The sequence below is a fragment of the Haliaeetus albicilla genome, chromosome 28 (assembly GCF_947461875.1).
Source record: "Haliaeetus albicilla chromosome 28, bHalAlb1.1, whole genome shotgun sequence".
NCBI lineage: Eukaryota > Metazoa > Chordata > Aves > Accipitriformes > Accipitridae > Haliaeetus > Haliaeetus albicilla.
In genome coordinates this window covers 4421833-4438000 of record NC_091510.1, presented here as the reverse complement: position 1 = coordinate 4438000, position 16168 = coordinate 4421833, and the positions used below count along the sequence as shown (strand labels likewise).

The 16168-nt window shown below is 40.4% G+C and overlaps 1 protein-coding gene across 1 annotated transcript in view; it reads left to right on the top strand.

Annotated features, from left to right (window-relative positions):
- Positions 1-16168, top strand: part of PLXNC1 (plexin C1) — a 71904-nt gene that overhangs the window by 37415 nt on the left and 18321 nt on the right. Inside the window, exons 15-21 of the mRNA XM_069773724.1 lie at positions 1750-1849; positions 2885-2986; positions 3372-3475; positions 7351-7392; positions 7882-8006; positions 8558-8756; positions 10145-10291. Coding sequence (XP_069629825.1) covers positions 1750-1849; positions 2885-2986; positions 3372-3475; positions 7351-7392; positions 7882-8006; positions 8558-8756; positions 10145-10291 — 819 coding nt within the window. The remainder of the gene's footprint in view (positions 1-1749; positions 1850-2884; positions 2987-3371; positions 3476-7350; positions 7393-7881; positions 8007-8557; positions 8757-10144; positions 10292-16168) is intronic.

The window sequence follows — 16168 nt, the reverse complement described above, 5'->3', positions numbered from 1 at the left end:
GTCATTCAGTAAACTACTTAACATGGTGATTATGAAGATGCTAGGGATTAGAAAAACTGGATGCTGTGTATGGGGAGCTGGCTCTGGGCAATGTTGATTTTCATACAGATATTACTTAATATCGCTAGTGATGAGCACAAAAGTAAGGCATGCGCTAATAATGTTTGCTGATGACATAAAGCTCAGAGGCATTACCAGTCTAGAGGAGGTTTTATAATGTCATGCAGGAAGAATGAAATGAATTTAGGAATAGGAATTGGATGAATTCAGGTGTACCTGATTTAGTCTGTGATTCATAAGCAAGATAAATAAAAGATAAGGAAAGAAATGGGGCCACTAAATAGGAAGGTTATGGTGATGATTAAAGATAATCTAAATATGAGCAGAAAATTAAACGAATGCTTTATCTCAGTTTTCAATAAACAGGGATGAGTAATAGAAATTTCTGCTTCAAGAATGCTTTGGTTGGACATGACAAGTGGAGAAAGACAGGTGTATTAGCCATGGGATGATTAACGTATTTAGCCACCAATGTATTTCAGCCTTGGAAAAGGCAAATGGAATCTAGGAAGGCTCAGACCAAGAGTACTTTGTATAGAAATTGTGAAAACACATAAGCAACTGAGGAAAAAATAACATTTGATGGAGGAAATAGGTCTGCTTTGTCTTCTGTTCTTTGTAGCCCCAGAAATATGAAGGCAGTGTCCTTCCAGCCCTGTGGGGTTTCTCTGCTTGGTCGTGTCCGTGTAGCTGTGATGTGACTATCCAGTTGGCAGACTCCAGCTGCCCTGGCTGCTCACCTCCTGTGACAAGCCAGTGATTGAAATCACCAGATCTCTGCCTTCCCTGCTGTAACCCAAAATAATTTCAGCTCAACTCTCCTTTTCAATTATCTCAGGCTCATTTCTATCCCTGGCACTTGGTGGTATTCTTTTTCTGTGTCAAAGCATATTTTTACTTCTAGCCTGTTTATAGGCTTAGCTACCCTTTATTTATGTGTTTTCATAGTCCTCTGAGATCCTCCTTTGTGAAATTTCTTCTGCCACAATTATCAGTGGTGAATGTTCCAGTTTGGCATCTGGGGGACCTAAGCACTTTCATGTATTCCTAAGAATTAATGCCTGTCCTGCCTTTGACAAGCCCAGTGGCTGTTGGGGGATGTTGTACATGTATTGTATGTTGTATTTGTTCTTAAGGAACATCCTACACAAAGAGGTTGAAATTTCTGCAAAGAAATAGGGAAGAGGGCTGTGGGCCAGGCATCTATTAAAAATTTTACTTCCCTCATTATCAGCTTGAGTCTTACCTTGCTTTTCTGCTCAGCAGAGTAACACTGAGTGCAAAGGAATGTTTTTAATTATCAGCATGTGCCCTCCTTGCTTCAAAATGCCAGAAAGTTTAGCAATAATTCTGAAGTGCATGAGCTACTTGGCCGGCTGAAGGCGAGATCCTGCCCTTCATTTGAGGGCTCTCATTTGCAGTGAGAGCAAAATTTGGTGCTTCATGAGGACCTCCAAAATTTTCTCTTGTCAGTGCTTTGTTATCCTGCTTAAACATCAAATACAGCAAAAGCTAAGTTTGTGTTGGTTTACATATGTTTTCCTAAATTGCTGCTGTCTTCCCAATAATCTGGAGAACGAGGGTCCTTTACGTGCCTCAGATACATACTTCTTTTTAATACATCAAATGTCAGTTTAAGCACTGATATAATACCTATCTTCTATTAACACAGACATTATTTTTCTTCAGGTCAAATTAGGAAATTTTGAGCACGAAGTCAAACCAACATCATCACACATATATTTATATGTTCTTATTTTGCTGCCTATTGTAGTGGGTGTCATTATAGGTAAGTACAGTAATGTGTTTTCAGGTTTTGATTTGCTGAAGGATATACTCATGATGCATAAACACATATACACACACACATATGTGTTTGGAACTGTCACAAACAGTCTGGTGGTTTTTCCCTGTTCCAAGTAAGAGTGGACAAAGTTAACTCTGGTCTGGTGGTGAAGTCCATCTTGTCAGACTACAGCATGTTACAAGGCAGTCGTTTTGGCTGTTCTGCTGGGATTACTAGCCATTGTTTAGTGAGGCAAGCCACAGGACTGACATCCTTGTGTCACAGCTTGGGCCCTTCCAGCTGTCAGAGCTGGGCTCCCCTCCTGTCCCTGGGGCAGATGTTCCCTAACAAACTGCTTATCCTCAGGCAGCGTTTGTGGTGTTTCTGCTCAGTCTCCTTTGGATCATTCATGAATTTGTAGGTCATTACTAAACTGAGGGGGGGAAATAGTTATCCCCTCCTCTTTTTGTCATACCTTTTTTCTGAATGTTTTGACCTGCTTATATATTTGATAAATTTCCATTTATTGTAATAAGTTTAGGAGTTTGTTCTTTGGCTGGGTTCCTTTTTAAAAAGCGCATTACCTTTACAGGAAGCATATCTCGTGCCTTTACTCTCTGAAAATAAACTTTAGAGAAGTTAACAATTTGGAAGTGGATTTCCTGTTCAAAACAACTGTTTTTCCTGTTTAATCAGTGCTACTTTAAGTAGGTTGCTAATAGTAGAAGTGGTTGTTAGATTCTGTGTCTCTCTGTGCAGGTTGTACGTAGGGTGTGCTGTACTTTCAAATAAAGTTGGATTGACAATTCTAAGACCTTGTTAAAAGGAATGGTTTTTATTAAACATTGGGGTTTAGATCCAGATAACTAGGGCTCATGGGTACTAGCACACTGACAACAGTAGAAGCAGTAATCCTCCTGCAGAGTGCAAGTGTATGTTAATCTTTCTGTTTCTTAAAATAATATTAAAATATGTCTTGTATAGGGGTTGTCTGTTCTGCAATTTCTGTACTCAGAATAATTTTTTCTTCCTTTTTAGCGGCATTCATAGTTACTAGATACAAATCCAAAGAGTTAACTCGTAAACAGAGTCAGCAACTTGAACTGCTGGAATATGAGATTCGGAAGGAAATACGCGAGGGTAGGTCTAAAGAGCTTTATAGTGCTTAAGTACAGCATAATTTCTGAACTGAAACTGTCAAGAAGCTCACATGTAAACATTTTAATTTTATAGCTGTTAGAATATTTGTGTGTTGTATCAGAGTTCCTCTTTAATGTTGGTGTGCACTGCAGTAGCAGATAGCACTGAGCTAATGGGATTGCATATAATATTTCCTTCAACAAAAGTGGGGGAAAAAATGGATTGGTACTTTTCCGCTCATAAGAGCTTCAGCTAGAAAAACAACCTCTCTTCCCTGAAAACTGTTTTTTAAGGAACAGCTATTGGGGCCAATTTATAATTGTGAAGATGACTTTGTGTCAACTAAACTAACTCTCTGGGTTGGGGGTGGGGTGTGCTTTTACAGGATTTGCTGAACTGCAGATGGATGAATTAGACGTGGTGGATAGTTTTGGAACCGTTCCCTTCCTTGACTACAAACACTTTGCTCTTAGAACTTTCTTTCCAGAGGTAATTATTTACAAGTCTTTCAGCTATCAGCCCTGCCTAATAATGAAAAAGCTGGGAAGGTCAGGATCAAATAACTAAAGTAAGTGCTACACAGTAGTTGCACATTGTTTTCACAAGAAACTTTTCTTGATTCAAGAATTACTAAAGAATACTTAAGGCTGTACATCTCTATATTCAACCAAGCCTAAATGTTGTAGATAAAGCACCGTTGTTGAATTTTCAAGGGTTGTGTGTGCATCCATTTCTTTTTTGCCCAGCCTCACTAAGCTGCTTGCCTTTCAGGCCATCCTAACTAAGCTATAATTTATCCATTGCTTTTTTTGTCTCATGCTTTCACTTTCCATGCTATAGCTAATTAAAGTAGCAGTCAGGTTAGCTAACATGCTAGCTAACATCATGACACTTCCTAATTAGACCTGTGGGATGAAGAAATGGCTCTAAGGTCGTGCTGACTTTCTACTGCAAGCTGCTAACAGAAATGGTAAGACCTTGATTCAAAGGAATGCAGGTCAAATGCTCTAAAAATTGCATAAGTACTTAAGTGCTGTCCAGTTTAGAGGTGGATATTTTAACTGTTCTTTGGAGCAGTTTGTGCCACTGTGTCAGAGGACTGAAGAGGCCTTCTCTTCAATGTTTTGCTTCTCTTGCTATTTTTTTTGCATATGTGGCACATTACGATGCTGATAAGTGCATTTGCCACAGCTTTCAAAATTCTATCATGATGGTAACCAGTGCTTACCAGCATTTACTGATTGGCAGAAGCTGTGATCTCAGCTGGTGATATTGTGCTGTGTAACTGACACCAATGAGTAGAAACCCTTGGTTACTCCTGTTGTGTTTTAGTGTATAGCTTTTATGTATGTGAATTATCTGCTAGTCTTCATGTGTTACTCATCACTGCTGTGGCCCAGTCCTGCAGTCTTGTCTGCACACTGCTTCACTTTATCGCTGTGTGTGATCCCACTAAAAGCTATTGTGATACAGTTAAACACATGTGATGGTGCAGAATCAGGGCCTTTTTTTGTACACCACCAAATACCAGATACTAAGGCAGAATAGTATTTAACAATTACATATGCATCATCTTTGTGCACTTTGAGTCCAGTTCTCACTGGGGAGGAAACTGGGATTATTTTTTCTGGTACTGCTGTGATGCCCCCACTCTAATCTGTATGGGGTCACTAGTAGGTTTGAAAAAAGTAGACCAAGGAAACCTTATTTTCTGCATCTCTCTCCTTTCAGTTTATTTTGTTGCCAGGCATATTAGCATTAAAATAGTGGTTTTATTTTTAGGAATATATCTTTCCTTAGCGATAGTCCCCTGTCAAAACAGTAACAATCTGTAGAAGCTGTCTGGGTGGAAATGCTTTGCTTTATGCAAATAAAAAGGAAAGAAAAAAAGGCACAAAGTCTGCCACTCTGTTGCATTATGTGAGGTCAGAAAGGAAAGGGCTCCTGTTTTGCCTTGGCGAGTCTCATGCCACTGCGCATCCTGGAAATGGTTTCAATTAGATTTTGTCTCAGTTTGAAATACTGATACCACGAAGGTAAACTTGCCACTGTTAGCTCTCTACAGTCAGGCAAGTTATTTAACGTATCGTGTACCAATTTTTCCTGCTAAGTACTTACCGTTTACATTGCGGGAGTGTCCAAACATGCCTTGGGCTGAGAGCAGTGCTCTACTAAACAAATATTACAGATGAACAGAAAAGGCAATGGAGTAGTAGATTGCAACTGGGTATCAGAAGGGTTGAAGTGACAAACCGTCACTTCCCTCACTGACCTCATGTGTTTGAATGATGTCCGTATTGTACTCTTTCTGCCTTCCAGTGTGTTCGATGGGCTTTGTCTCATTTAATCTAAGCTGTTTAAACACAAACATCAAAGATGTTCACTGAGCATCTTCTGTAGTCAGTGCAGAGACAGGCAGCTCAAAGTGATTCATCCCATTTGCCTGAGACATCTGTCTCAGGATGGGATGAGTTGCTTAAAGAGGGAGTCAGATACCTAAAATTAAGAGTGATGGACCCCATCTTCATTTTTAGTTTCTCGCTTCCTGCTGCTTCAATTTTCTATATTTAATCTGGCTTGATAGCTTTTGTTTTGTGCTTAATGCTTGTAGGTGTTAAGTGGATATTACATCTATTCTTAAAATATTCCTTATGTTCAGCCTGATTTTTGCTTTACTTGTTAAATTTGGATTATTGTTTCTGTTTGCCCTTAATTTCCCACATCGTTTGGTTTAATGCTACCATGCTTGTTCCCTGTTCACAAGCATTTTTAACCTTTAATGTAGTTCTGGTTGTTTCACTTTGTGTGTGTGTGTTTTATTGGTAGGTGGTGTTAGGGATGCTGAAGAAGTTCTGGAAAAATGGGAATAGCCAGTGGAGGAGGAGGAAGAAGAGTATGGTAGGGGAGAAGAGAACAGGAGATATGAGGAAAGGGAGGGATGAAAAATCAGATATGTAGATGTAAAATTAGATGTGAGCTGGCAATGTGCGCTTGCAGCCCAGAAAGCCAATCGTACCCTGGGCTGGCCAGCAGGTCAAAGGAGGTGATTCTGCCCCTCTACTCCGCTCTCGTGTGACCCCACCTGCAGTACTGCGTCCAGATCTGGGGTCCCCAACATAAGAAGGACATGGACCTGTTGGAGCGAGTCCAGAGGGGGGCCACAAAGATGATCAGAGGGCTGGAGCACCTCTCGTATGAAGACAGGCTGAGCAAGTTGGAGTTGTTCAGCCTGGAGAATGGAAGGCTTCAGGCAGACCTTATTGCAGCTTTTCAATATAAAGGAGGCTTATAAGAAAGCTGGAAAGAGACTTTTTACCAGGGCCTGTAGTGACAGGATGAGGGGCGATAGTTTTAAACTGAAAGAGGATGGATTTAGATTGGACATAAGGAAGAAATTCTTTATGATGAGGTTGGTGAGACACTGTAACAGGTTGCCCAGAGAGGCTGTGGATGCCCCATCCCTGGAAGCATTCAAGGCCAGGTTGGATGGGGCTTTGAGCAACCTGGTCTAGTGGAAGGTGTCCCTGCCCAGGGCAGGTGGTTGGACTAGATGATCTTTGAAGGTCCCTTCCCAGCCTAACCATTCTATAAGGATTAGGCTTATAGGATTAGGATAAGTGATTCTATAAGGAAACGAGGGGCTGCCAGTATCACAGATATAGCAGATGGCAGTAAATGGTACTAGTGTGAATTTATTGCTCAAGGGTGCTGCTTTGGGAACATGCAGCTGTGTTGGGACCTTACAGGCTGTAAGAGTGGGACAAGAGGCATTGACAAGGTATTGAGAACTGGGGGCTTCCCTTTGTTGTGAGAGCTTTCGCGGGGACTGGAAGTGTGGTGGCACCTGTGCCTCTCTGGAGACTGACAGCATGGACCTCCTGGAGAGTTCATTAGTGAACATTCACTAAATGCCTTGAAGTGAATGGAGGCAGATGAACTCAAGTGTCACTGTTACAGAAGCCCTGTATGCCAAAGGGTATCATTGCCATCCAAGAAGGATGCAGCCTGCAGTGCCCCTTGCCCACCAGCACATTTGCGGATGGGGCTAATAAACAGCTTTTTCTGTGGAGTGTTAGATGATGGCTGTGCTAGTGCAGCTCAGCCCCATAGGGTAACATACACAGTAACATGGAAGTCAATACCACGTCACCTTTGAGAGTTCACTTTTCAGTGAACCTTGACAGCACCTTTGCAGAAGTTATTGTGTAGAGTGTTTATATTGTAGCTGCATTAGAAGCCAGCATTTCCATGGTTTTATTTCAAGTTGTATGCCATCAGGAACATGCTTGGCATGTTTAACCTACATGTGTTAGAAACTTTTGGTATACGTAAGAATGATAAATATCACCTGTCTTATATTTTAGTCAGGAGGCTTTGCATCCATCTTCAGTGAAGACATGCCACAGGTAAGTTGATGTAGTGTGATATGCCTTAATAAACATTTTTTTCAAGAGTGATTGTATCTCTTATCTCAGTGTTGTCCTAGAACACATCAGATTGCATTTTCAGTATGCTCCCATTCCCCCATGAGGAGGGTTACATGGATTTATACATAAAAAGAATTTGATATATAAGATGCTGTTATCCAATGTATATTATGACTTATTTAAATAAAATAAACAGAATCTAGTCATGGGAAATGACAGGCAAACTTAACTATCAGCATTACTTTGTATATACGACAGAAAATGTGTGCTCTGCATGTGCGTACTCTGTTGTACACAAGCGCAAATGCATCTTTGGTAAAATCCTGAGACCCATGAAATAAATGCAAAATTCTCACTGATTTTAATGAGGCTAGGATCTTACCCCATATGTTGCTTACCATTATTCTGAGCATTAAGAATCCATCATAGCCAAACTACAGTTTGCTTATTTTTGTTTAACTATTCCAGAGCAGAGACCAAACGAGCAAGGATGAAAGCTTCAACATGTTGCATGCTTTAATTTGTAACAAGAACTTTCTTGTTACTCTCATTCACACCCTTGAAAAGCAGAAAAATTTCTCTGTGAAAGACAGGTATAGTATGATTATGCTTATCATCTTCAAGACAAAGAATTAGCAGGAAAAACCAACATGGATTGTAGCACACAGATGTAATTTCTACTTCTTGCAAAACAAGCTTGTATTACTCCAGAGAATTTTTCCATCTTCTCCATCTGCATACACTGAGGAAGAAAAAACATTGCCTTTAAAACAAGCCATTAAAGAGAAATCAGAATGTTTGTACGTGTAAACAAAGAGGCAAAGGAGCAGGAAAACTCACTTCAAAACTGTAAACACTTCCTGGGGTTAGATAAACAGTTCTACAGTTTAGAAATGTTCTGTCACTGAAGCAGGTGTTGTTCTGCAGAATTAAATTTAGAGACACAAATTCTGTGTTTAAAAAATAATCACAAGAGCAGATGGACTTGCATTTTTATATTTTTTTAGAGATCAGTGGACAGTTTCTGTGCCTGAGGAGGGAAAACTTAGGATATGAACTGCACTAAAGTGTGTTTCATTTATTAAAGATGACTGGGAAGAGAAATTCCAAATATTATAGCATTCTTTTTTTTTTTTTTAAACAGGTGCTTGTTTGCATCCTTCTTGACTATTGCACTACAAACTAAGCTAGTTTATCTAACCCATATTTTGGAAGTGTTGACAAAGGACTTGATGGAGCAATCAAGCAATGTACAGCCTAAGCTCCTGCTCAGACGAACTGAATCTGTCGTCGAAAAATTGCTGACAAACTGGATGTCAGTCTGCCTTTCTGGATTTCTCCGGGTACGTGTTCATCTTTTCACTGCGTAAGATACAGAAGATTTTTTTAACTGATTTCTTCTGCAGGAATTGTTAGAGGGATCAGTTTAAAGCATTTATTCTAACATTTAACATTATTAATGTGCGCTCCTCTAGTTTAGGTGACTTAGCTAGCTATCATCAATGGGATGTAGGAAAAGAGTGCGTCTGTAAGTGATGATCATGTCATTTATTTGGCTGAGATTTGGGTAATTTTGCAATTCTAGCATATCCTTTTCTCATGTCAGACATTATTTCATCTCCATGAGATGTATTGTGATCATACTAAAAGACTGACACGCTTGTTAAAATGCAGCTGTACCTTTCTGTGCAAGCTGTTGGAAAGCTACCACATAACGGAGTTTTAAGGAATACTTTCTTTTGGAAAACTAAACTTCTTTCCAAACTTTTTAACCTCCAAACAGCATCGCAGATTTCAAGACCTAAATGATTTCCAGTGAAAATAAAATAAGCATTTTCTTTCATTTTACTGTTTATTTTAGCCCACTTGGTAGCACTTCGTTCTTGGTTTCAGTGCTTGGTTATGCTTCCTGTCTCTCTTATCGGTGTGATGATATTGCAGTGTTGGTACCACTCATATCAGTCCTTGCATTAATACAGCAGCAGAATTGTTTGAGGCTCAGCAGCTCGCACCGGTTTCCTGAAACCCCAGGAGTGAGCCAAGGAATTGTCAGAGATCTGTTCTCGATACACCAGTCATCTTTACAGAGCTGTGCTAGTGAGATGCCTTAGCCAGGCTGCAGGAATGGTGTCACGTGGAAGCAAAGATCCAACCTTCCTTTCTCAGGTGCTTTCCTGAAGCCTGAGGTTCAGGCAGGAGAGGGAAACCCCAGTTTCATTCCCTCCTTCACTGATACGCCACTGTATGTCCCACCACCTTGCTCCCAAGGCTTTTTTCAGGAACAAGGGGAGACGCCAATTCAAAAGGAAACTAGTTGTTAGCTTGTTTTGTCACAAGACTGAAAAAGGAAGAAATAGCTGAAGTAAGCATGTGAACACATGCACGTCTCACCCCCCACCCGCTCTTTGGTGGAACTAGGGAGCATCTGCCAGGTGGAGTAGGAGCAGCTTGTCTGTAGTGTGCTTGTGCACAGCAAGGGGCTGTGAGCTATCTTGCCGCACACTCCAGCTGTCCCTTGCTATTTGCATGAGACTTTCACACCGAAAAGCAAAGGATGGAGGTTAAACAAATAACTGGATAAATCTGCTTAGAGGGATTTTCTTTTCTAATTGCAAGACAACAAGTTAGTTAAAAGGAAATACTTAGTTACACGAGATTTTTTTATAGTTATTCATGCCCATTTAATGATTACAAAAATAAACGTGTTCCTTGTGTTTGTTTCATGTCCTAGGAGACAATTGGTGAACCTTTCTATTCACTGGTGACAACCCTCAATCAGAGAATAAACAAAGGACCTGTTGACGCGATAACTTGCAAAGCCCTGTACACGCTTAATGAAGACTGGCTGCTGTGGCAAGTGTCTGAATTCAAAACAGTGGTATGTTTGCCAGTTTGTGTTCCCTCCAAACACGGACAACTACAATGTTTCCTCTTTTTCTAGGAAGTTAAATTAAGGCTTTTAGACACTAAGATGATGGTTAAGTACCCAGATAATAAAATTGTTATTGCTGACAAAGTTTCAAAATGCAATGGAGTTTAACTAGCTGGTATTTCACCAATATACATTTCACAAATAGCACTCACTCCTTGCTTCACAGCATGCCTTAATCGCCAAAGGTTAGGTTTAATGAAGTCTCAGGGTATTAAAATTCCTTCTTATTTTAAACTGTACTACAAAAATATAAACATATGCTTAGAATTTAAACTAAATTACACTTTCCAATGAATGAAGGAATGGAATGCAGAGGTTTTATTTTTCTATTGTGTTTACTAGTGGCTACTCTTCAGGCAACAATAATTTGCTGTGGGTTTCCATGTTACTAGCTCCAAATTAGCAAGGTTACAGTGTGGTGGATTTTAATTAGTCGCTTGGTTAAAAACTAGGTATCTGGGAAGCCTAGCTAACTTTCTGAACTTTACCATAGATTTCTAGCCTTTCTTAAAGCAACTACAAAGTGCCTCCTATTTTACCGTTACACTCAGAATTCTTTGAAAGCTGGAATTCCCTTACTGATTGTCATTCTGACACTGAGGAGAGAAAGGACAGCGAGGATTATTGCACTTTGGAGCATGTAAAAATTGAGACTTTTTGAGTAGGAGGTCTGAAAAAGGCTTTCAGAATAACCAGAGCACTTTTTTTCCCCCAGAATTTCCAAGTGATTTTGAGTCTGAGAACTTAAAAATCTGCATTTCCAGTCATTTCCATAGCTTCTTAACTCCTGGCTTCCTGTCAGAGTTACCAGACATACTTAGGAATATGAGAAGTGTGACTGAATAGTGGGCTTCAGAGCTTGGGAGCAGAAACTGCCAGGGCAGCAACTGCCATGGCAGGGACACTGCAAGTGCTGGCAGCTTTGGAGGAGAATTCAGTCTTTTTCAGAGGCCATACCCTGAGGTAGGGCTGGAGCTTCCAGATCTGCCCATCTTTTTTTGCAGGAAGAACCTGGAGGTCCTAAGATGCCACATACTAGAGGAGACTACATGACCCTGGAAATTTTGGCTGGTCAGCAATCTGTTGGACTTAGCTCACTGGGTCACGTAGGAAGCTCACTGAAATGACAACCTTTCTGTGAAACATTTCTGAATTGTCATTTTCTGCTGAAAGCTCTTGGACTGACAAATTTGTAGTCAAATCTTCTTATAGCTATTTACAAAGCTGTTGTTGGAAGCTTCATGTGAAGGTACTTCAAGCTAAGTTACCACAGCGTGCATTTGGAAAGGAAGTTCGTGACTAAAAATTAAATGCATAATACCGTATCTTTGGTTTCCTTGTTTGTGCGCTGCATTCTGGCATGCATTTGGGATCTGGGGTAAGTTTAAATATATTGCTATTTATAGCCATAGGATACAAAACCCAGTAGTTATGCAGAGCAGCAATTTTCAAGCAAGCTCAATATGCCTACTACTAGTAGACTGTGCAGGAACATCTGGTCCTGTGGAATTGATTGACTTTTCTTATTTATAGCACAAATTCAAATTGAGAGTACCTTGGGGGGATAGCTGACTCTGAAACTGCTGAACACTGCCTTAAATACTTTTCCTAGTGCTACTTCTATGCCTGCAGTTGCTGATAGGGTTTTGTGGGCAGCCTGCAGCAAAGAGGAGAGAGGGGAAGTGGTCTAAAGGACTCGCTGTCGGTGGGGAAGGCTGTCTGTAGGTGGATGAGGAAGTGAGAGGGCAGATAGCCTTTCTCAGGCATTGTTTGCTGCCTTTGTACTTCGTATTCCTGCTTTTAAATAGGAGATAATGATACTGTTACAGGGTTAATAAGTCAGCTTTCCCCGCTGTCCAGCAGTTTATTGGACTTTTAGTTGAGAAGTGGCTGAATGTTCCCTTTTAAAACCATCAGACAAGGAGAGAGGATCCTGCAGTAAAATTACAGAGATGGAGCCCAAGGACTCTAGCTCTGGCTGGACAGGGAAACAGTTTTGTTTGGTGTTTTGTCTAAGATTTATGCTGGAAACTAAAGCTGTGCTGTTAAAGAGATTTAGGTGGAACAGTGAGCCTTTCTGGGCTGGGGAAGCAGGCCAGCTGTGCACGTTTTCAAGAACAGCATTTAACAGGATGCTGAAGTGGAAGGAGTCAGCTTTTCTTCTCTCACTAATACCACTTCACATGCACTGCAATGACATGCAGGACCTGTGAGCGTACAGACAGGGAACCAAGTATTTTCTCTTTCTGCCTAAGGGATTGCAGGTTTTGTTTTCTAAATGGAATAAATTCTGAGCTGAGTTTTCAAATGCATTTGCACTTTTGCTCACTGCAGTTCTGACTCTTGCAGTATTTTGTTGGTATTTTATTTTGCCCATTTCCACAGCCCCACAATAGCAGTACATTAAAATCTACCTGTCCAGAGCAAAGTATAAAAACACAGCCAAAGAGAGGGTGATAGAAAGATACTGAAGCACATCTGGAGACACTCAGTGTCCAGATTTTTAAGCTATATAGGCCCTTGAAGATGCAAGGATGCATCTGATAGGGAGTTCAACTCTCAAATCAGTGGCAGGGCACAAACAAGGGTGTAGACACTCTGCATGGAAATCTGTCCTTTCAGGATTGGGACTTCAGTTCCAAACCAATAACAGCAGGATACAGACAGGCTCCTAAAGATCAGGGGGAGCTCCACAGGTCTCTTCCTGAACACACCACTATGCAGATAAACTCTTGGGGCAGGACAAGGAGGAAGCACTGGGCACAGAGAAAGAAGGAGAGATTTTCTAAAATTCAGGCCATTTATAACAGGAGGAAAAGAGAACTAAGAAACGTGTTGGTTTTGAATTGTATTAGAGCTGTCTTTGGCTGGGCCCCATGCCTTATTTAAAAAGGCCACCAACCTTGGGACTAGCCAACCCCCTACTGTTACCCTTCTCTGCTGGAAGGGGTCAGATATTGAACAGAAATGAGCTACTGAAGTAAATACTTGAGCAGAGGAATTGAAGGAAAGATGCTTCTAAAAGCACTGGTCCAGTATGAGCTGAGGAGCTCTGTGGTTTCATGCTGTGCTTATATTTGAGTATTGAGAAATAAAACTGCCTTGAAAGAGACTTGGATGTGTCGTGGAGCCTTTTCGCAGGCTGAAGAAACAAGCCTGCTTTCTCACAGGCAGACAAGCAGCTGCACCCCTCGGTGGATAATTTGCTCAATGACTGATGAAGAAGCATGGTGCACAGCTGTGTGTTAGTATTTCACTGAAGTGCTTCACTTTAGATAGAAAAGCTACACAATGTCAGCCTGGCATGGGAGAAGTTTTCGGTGGAATCTCTCCTGTGGAAAACCAGGGGAGACCTCTTCATGTGGTAGACTTGGTGCTCCAGCATTCTTTTGAATAGTCACTGCTTATTTTAAAAAAGGGATTTGGGCTGTTGAATTCTTTGCTGAAATGAGTTTGCATTTTTAGATGGGAAGAAATGATCTAATTCACGTGTTCAGCTGACAGCCTTTTACTGAAAGTGAAGCAAAGCTTTATGAGTTAAAAGAAGGGCATTAAAAGAAGTGGGAGGGCTGTAAGGGAGTAAAGCAGAGACAGGGAACCCAATTTCTTAATAAGACGCCATGGTTTTGGTATTATTAGACACAATTTGTGAGAGATGAGGAAGCTATTAAAAGCATGTGACATGTGGGGATTTTCGTCAGCAGAAAAGGACACAACAACCCTCGCTAGGAAGCGAGCAGTGCAGATGTTGGCTACAGGAGAGTCTTCTGAATTAGATACAGATTGAGTATCATACTGTAGCATCAAGAGTATAACCCTTGCTTTGTGTAGTGCCCCTCTAACCTAAATTTAACTCCTGTAACATTTTCTATGCCAATTTGTTAGCTATGCTCTTCATGGTAACTGTTCTGGCTCCTACAGAAGGATCATACAATCAATCTGATTTTTCCTGTTTATTGTATTTCATAATCTGGGAGACAGGAGAGTAGGCAATTTTGTTGTGCTGTACATCATTGTACTGTCTCCTTTACATAAATTCTCTAACTTTTACCAATCAAAAGTTTTTCTTGTTTTTTCAGTCTGTCTGAGAAATGGAAATATGCCTTGTTCAGATGCATAGCTGAATAGAGAACAGGGTAATGAATAAGAGCCCTTGAATATCCCAGATAATTCTTCTTCACTTCTAAGAAAATACAGTATTATCACATTTCTTTACTAAACCACATCTCATTTATTATCTGCTATGGTTATTAATAGTTTTAATAAATAATTCATTGTTTGAAATTCATTTTCAAGAAAACTACAAATCTGAAAAACCATCTGCAAACATTGTCTTCAAATGTCGTTATTTCTGTCACTGCATGAGTGAAAAAATGTTTTTAAAATTTGTTCCTGTCTTTTAGCTAGGTTCCAAGCTAGTTGCTATACAAGTAGTTGCAAGATGCTTGCATTGTTGTCCTTAAGTAGCCTTTAACAATTCTTGCAACCTGTGTTGAGCCTTTGCTGAAAAGCACTGAGACTTTGTGTTGCTAATCACTAATTTCTAGTGCATGAAGTCTCAACCCTAGATATTACTAGGTAGAACCACATGTGCTATAATTCCTCTGGAATCTTTCCCTAAGTTATCTTGTACTTTCGTTTCCTTTGCAAAGTGAGAGAGCTTAGAAAAGGGCCTGATGATGTTTCCTCGTGCCTTCCATGTGTCCTCCTGTGATTTCTCTTAAATGTTTTCTGACCTTCAGAGCTGATCATAAAAAGGCTTTCATAATTTTACAGTCATTTCTGATTCTTTTTCCAGTTCTACACTTTGTGTCTAAATGCAGTGATTGTGACTGTCAGCTTCTGATTAATGGTTTCTAAAGCCAGGGATTGTGCTGTCAGACAGGTTGAATCTGATTTGTGAAAACTTCAGCTACAGAGGGAAGACTTAATAATAATTGGCTTTCCTAGCTCCCCATCAATTGCTTCATCACTTAAGATTAACCTCTGCAGGAAATCATATCAGCAAAACTGTCTGTCTCTCTTGGTTTAGAGACTTTTATGTATTTAAATATTTCTTCCCATCTGACCACTTCTTTGAGTCATCAAGTGTTGTTATTTTCCTCACATTGTGGATACTTTTGATTAAGAAGTCCATAAATGACTTGTATTCCACCTGCATAAAGGACTGCTGCTCTCTTTTTACAGTCCTGTCATCCGACAATGAGTTGAGTGGGGATGGGAGGACTCTCACATGCTAATAATTGAAGAGGCTGCACATTTATGTGCAATCTGTGTGAGAGCATGTGCTGAAAAGGAAATGCAGCAGAGAAAAAGACAGTTTCTCTTGACAGTCTGAAAGAAAGAGGAAATGAAGGAGAAGCAGGAACATGAATATTGCAGTGTAGGAATAATGTTAGGAGGAAAGATCAACTAAAGGAAGGAATGCTTCCAAGGATGTAAAGACAAATCAACATCAGCTGAAGTGTGAGTAGCTACTCCAGAAAGATCAGTTCGGAGACTAGAAGAGACAAAGAATTTGATTAAAATGAGTTTTCCAAAGACAAAATACAGTTAGTCTCTGTCCACATTTTTATCCTACAAGACCATGACCTCAGGGCAATCAAAATCAAGGACAGGACTACTGTCTGTTCAGTTGGTCTGTGGGCCTAACCAAGCATGACTCCCTCATTCCTGTGCCAATATATTTTTTTATTAATTTTCCGCATGAAATCCTAACCTGAGGCATGGCATCCAGTCTGCTTCTCCTTCTGCAGGCACTGTTCCCACATACCCTCCTCTTCCATTCCGTCTGTCCTTTCCATGGACTCATTTTCCTCACAA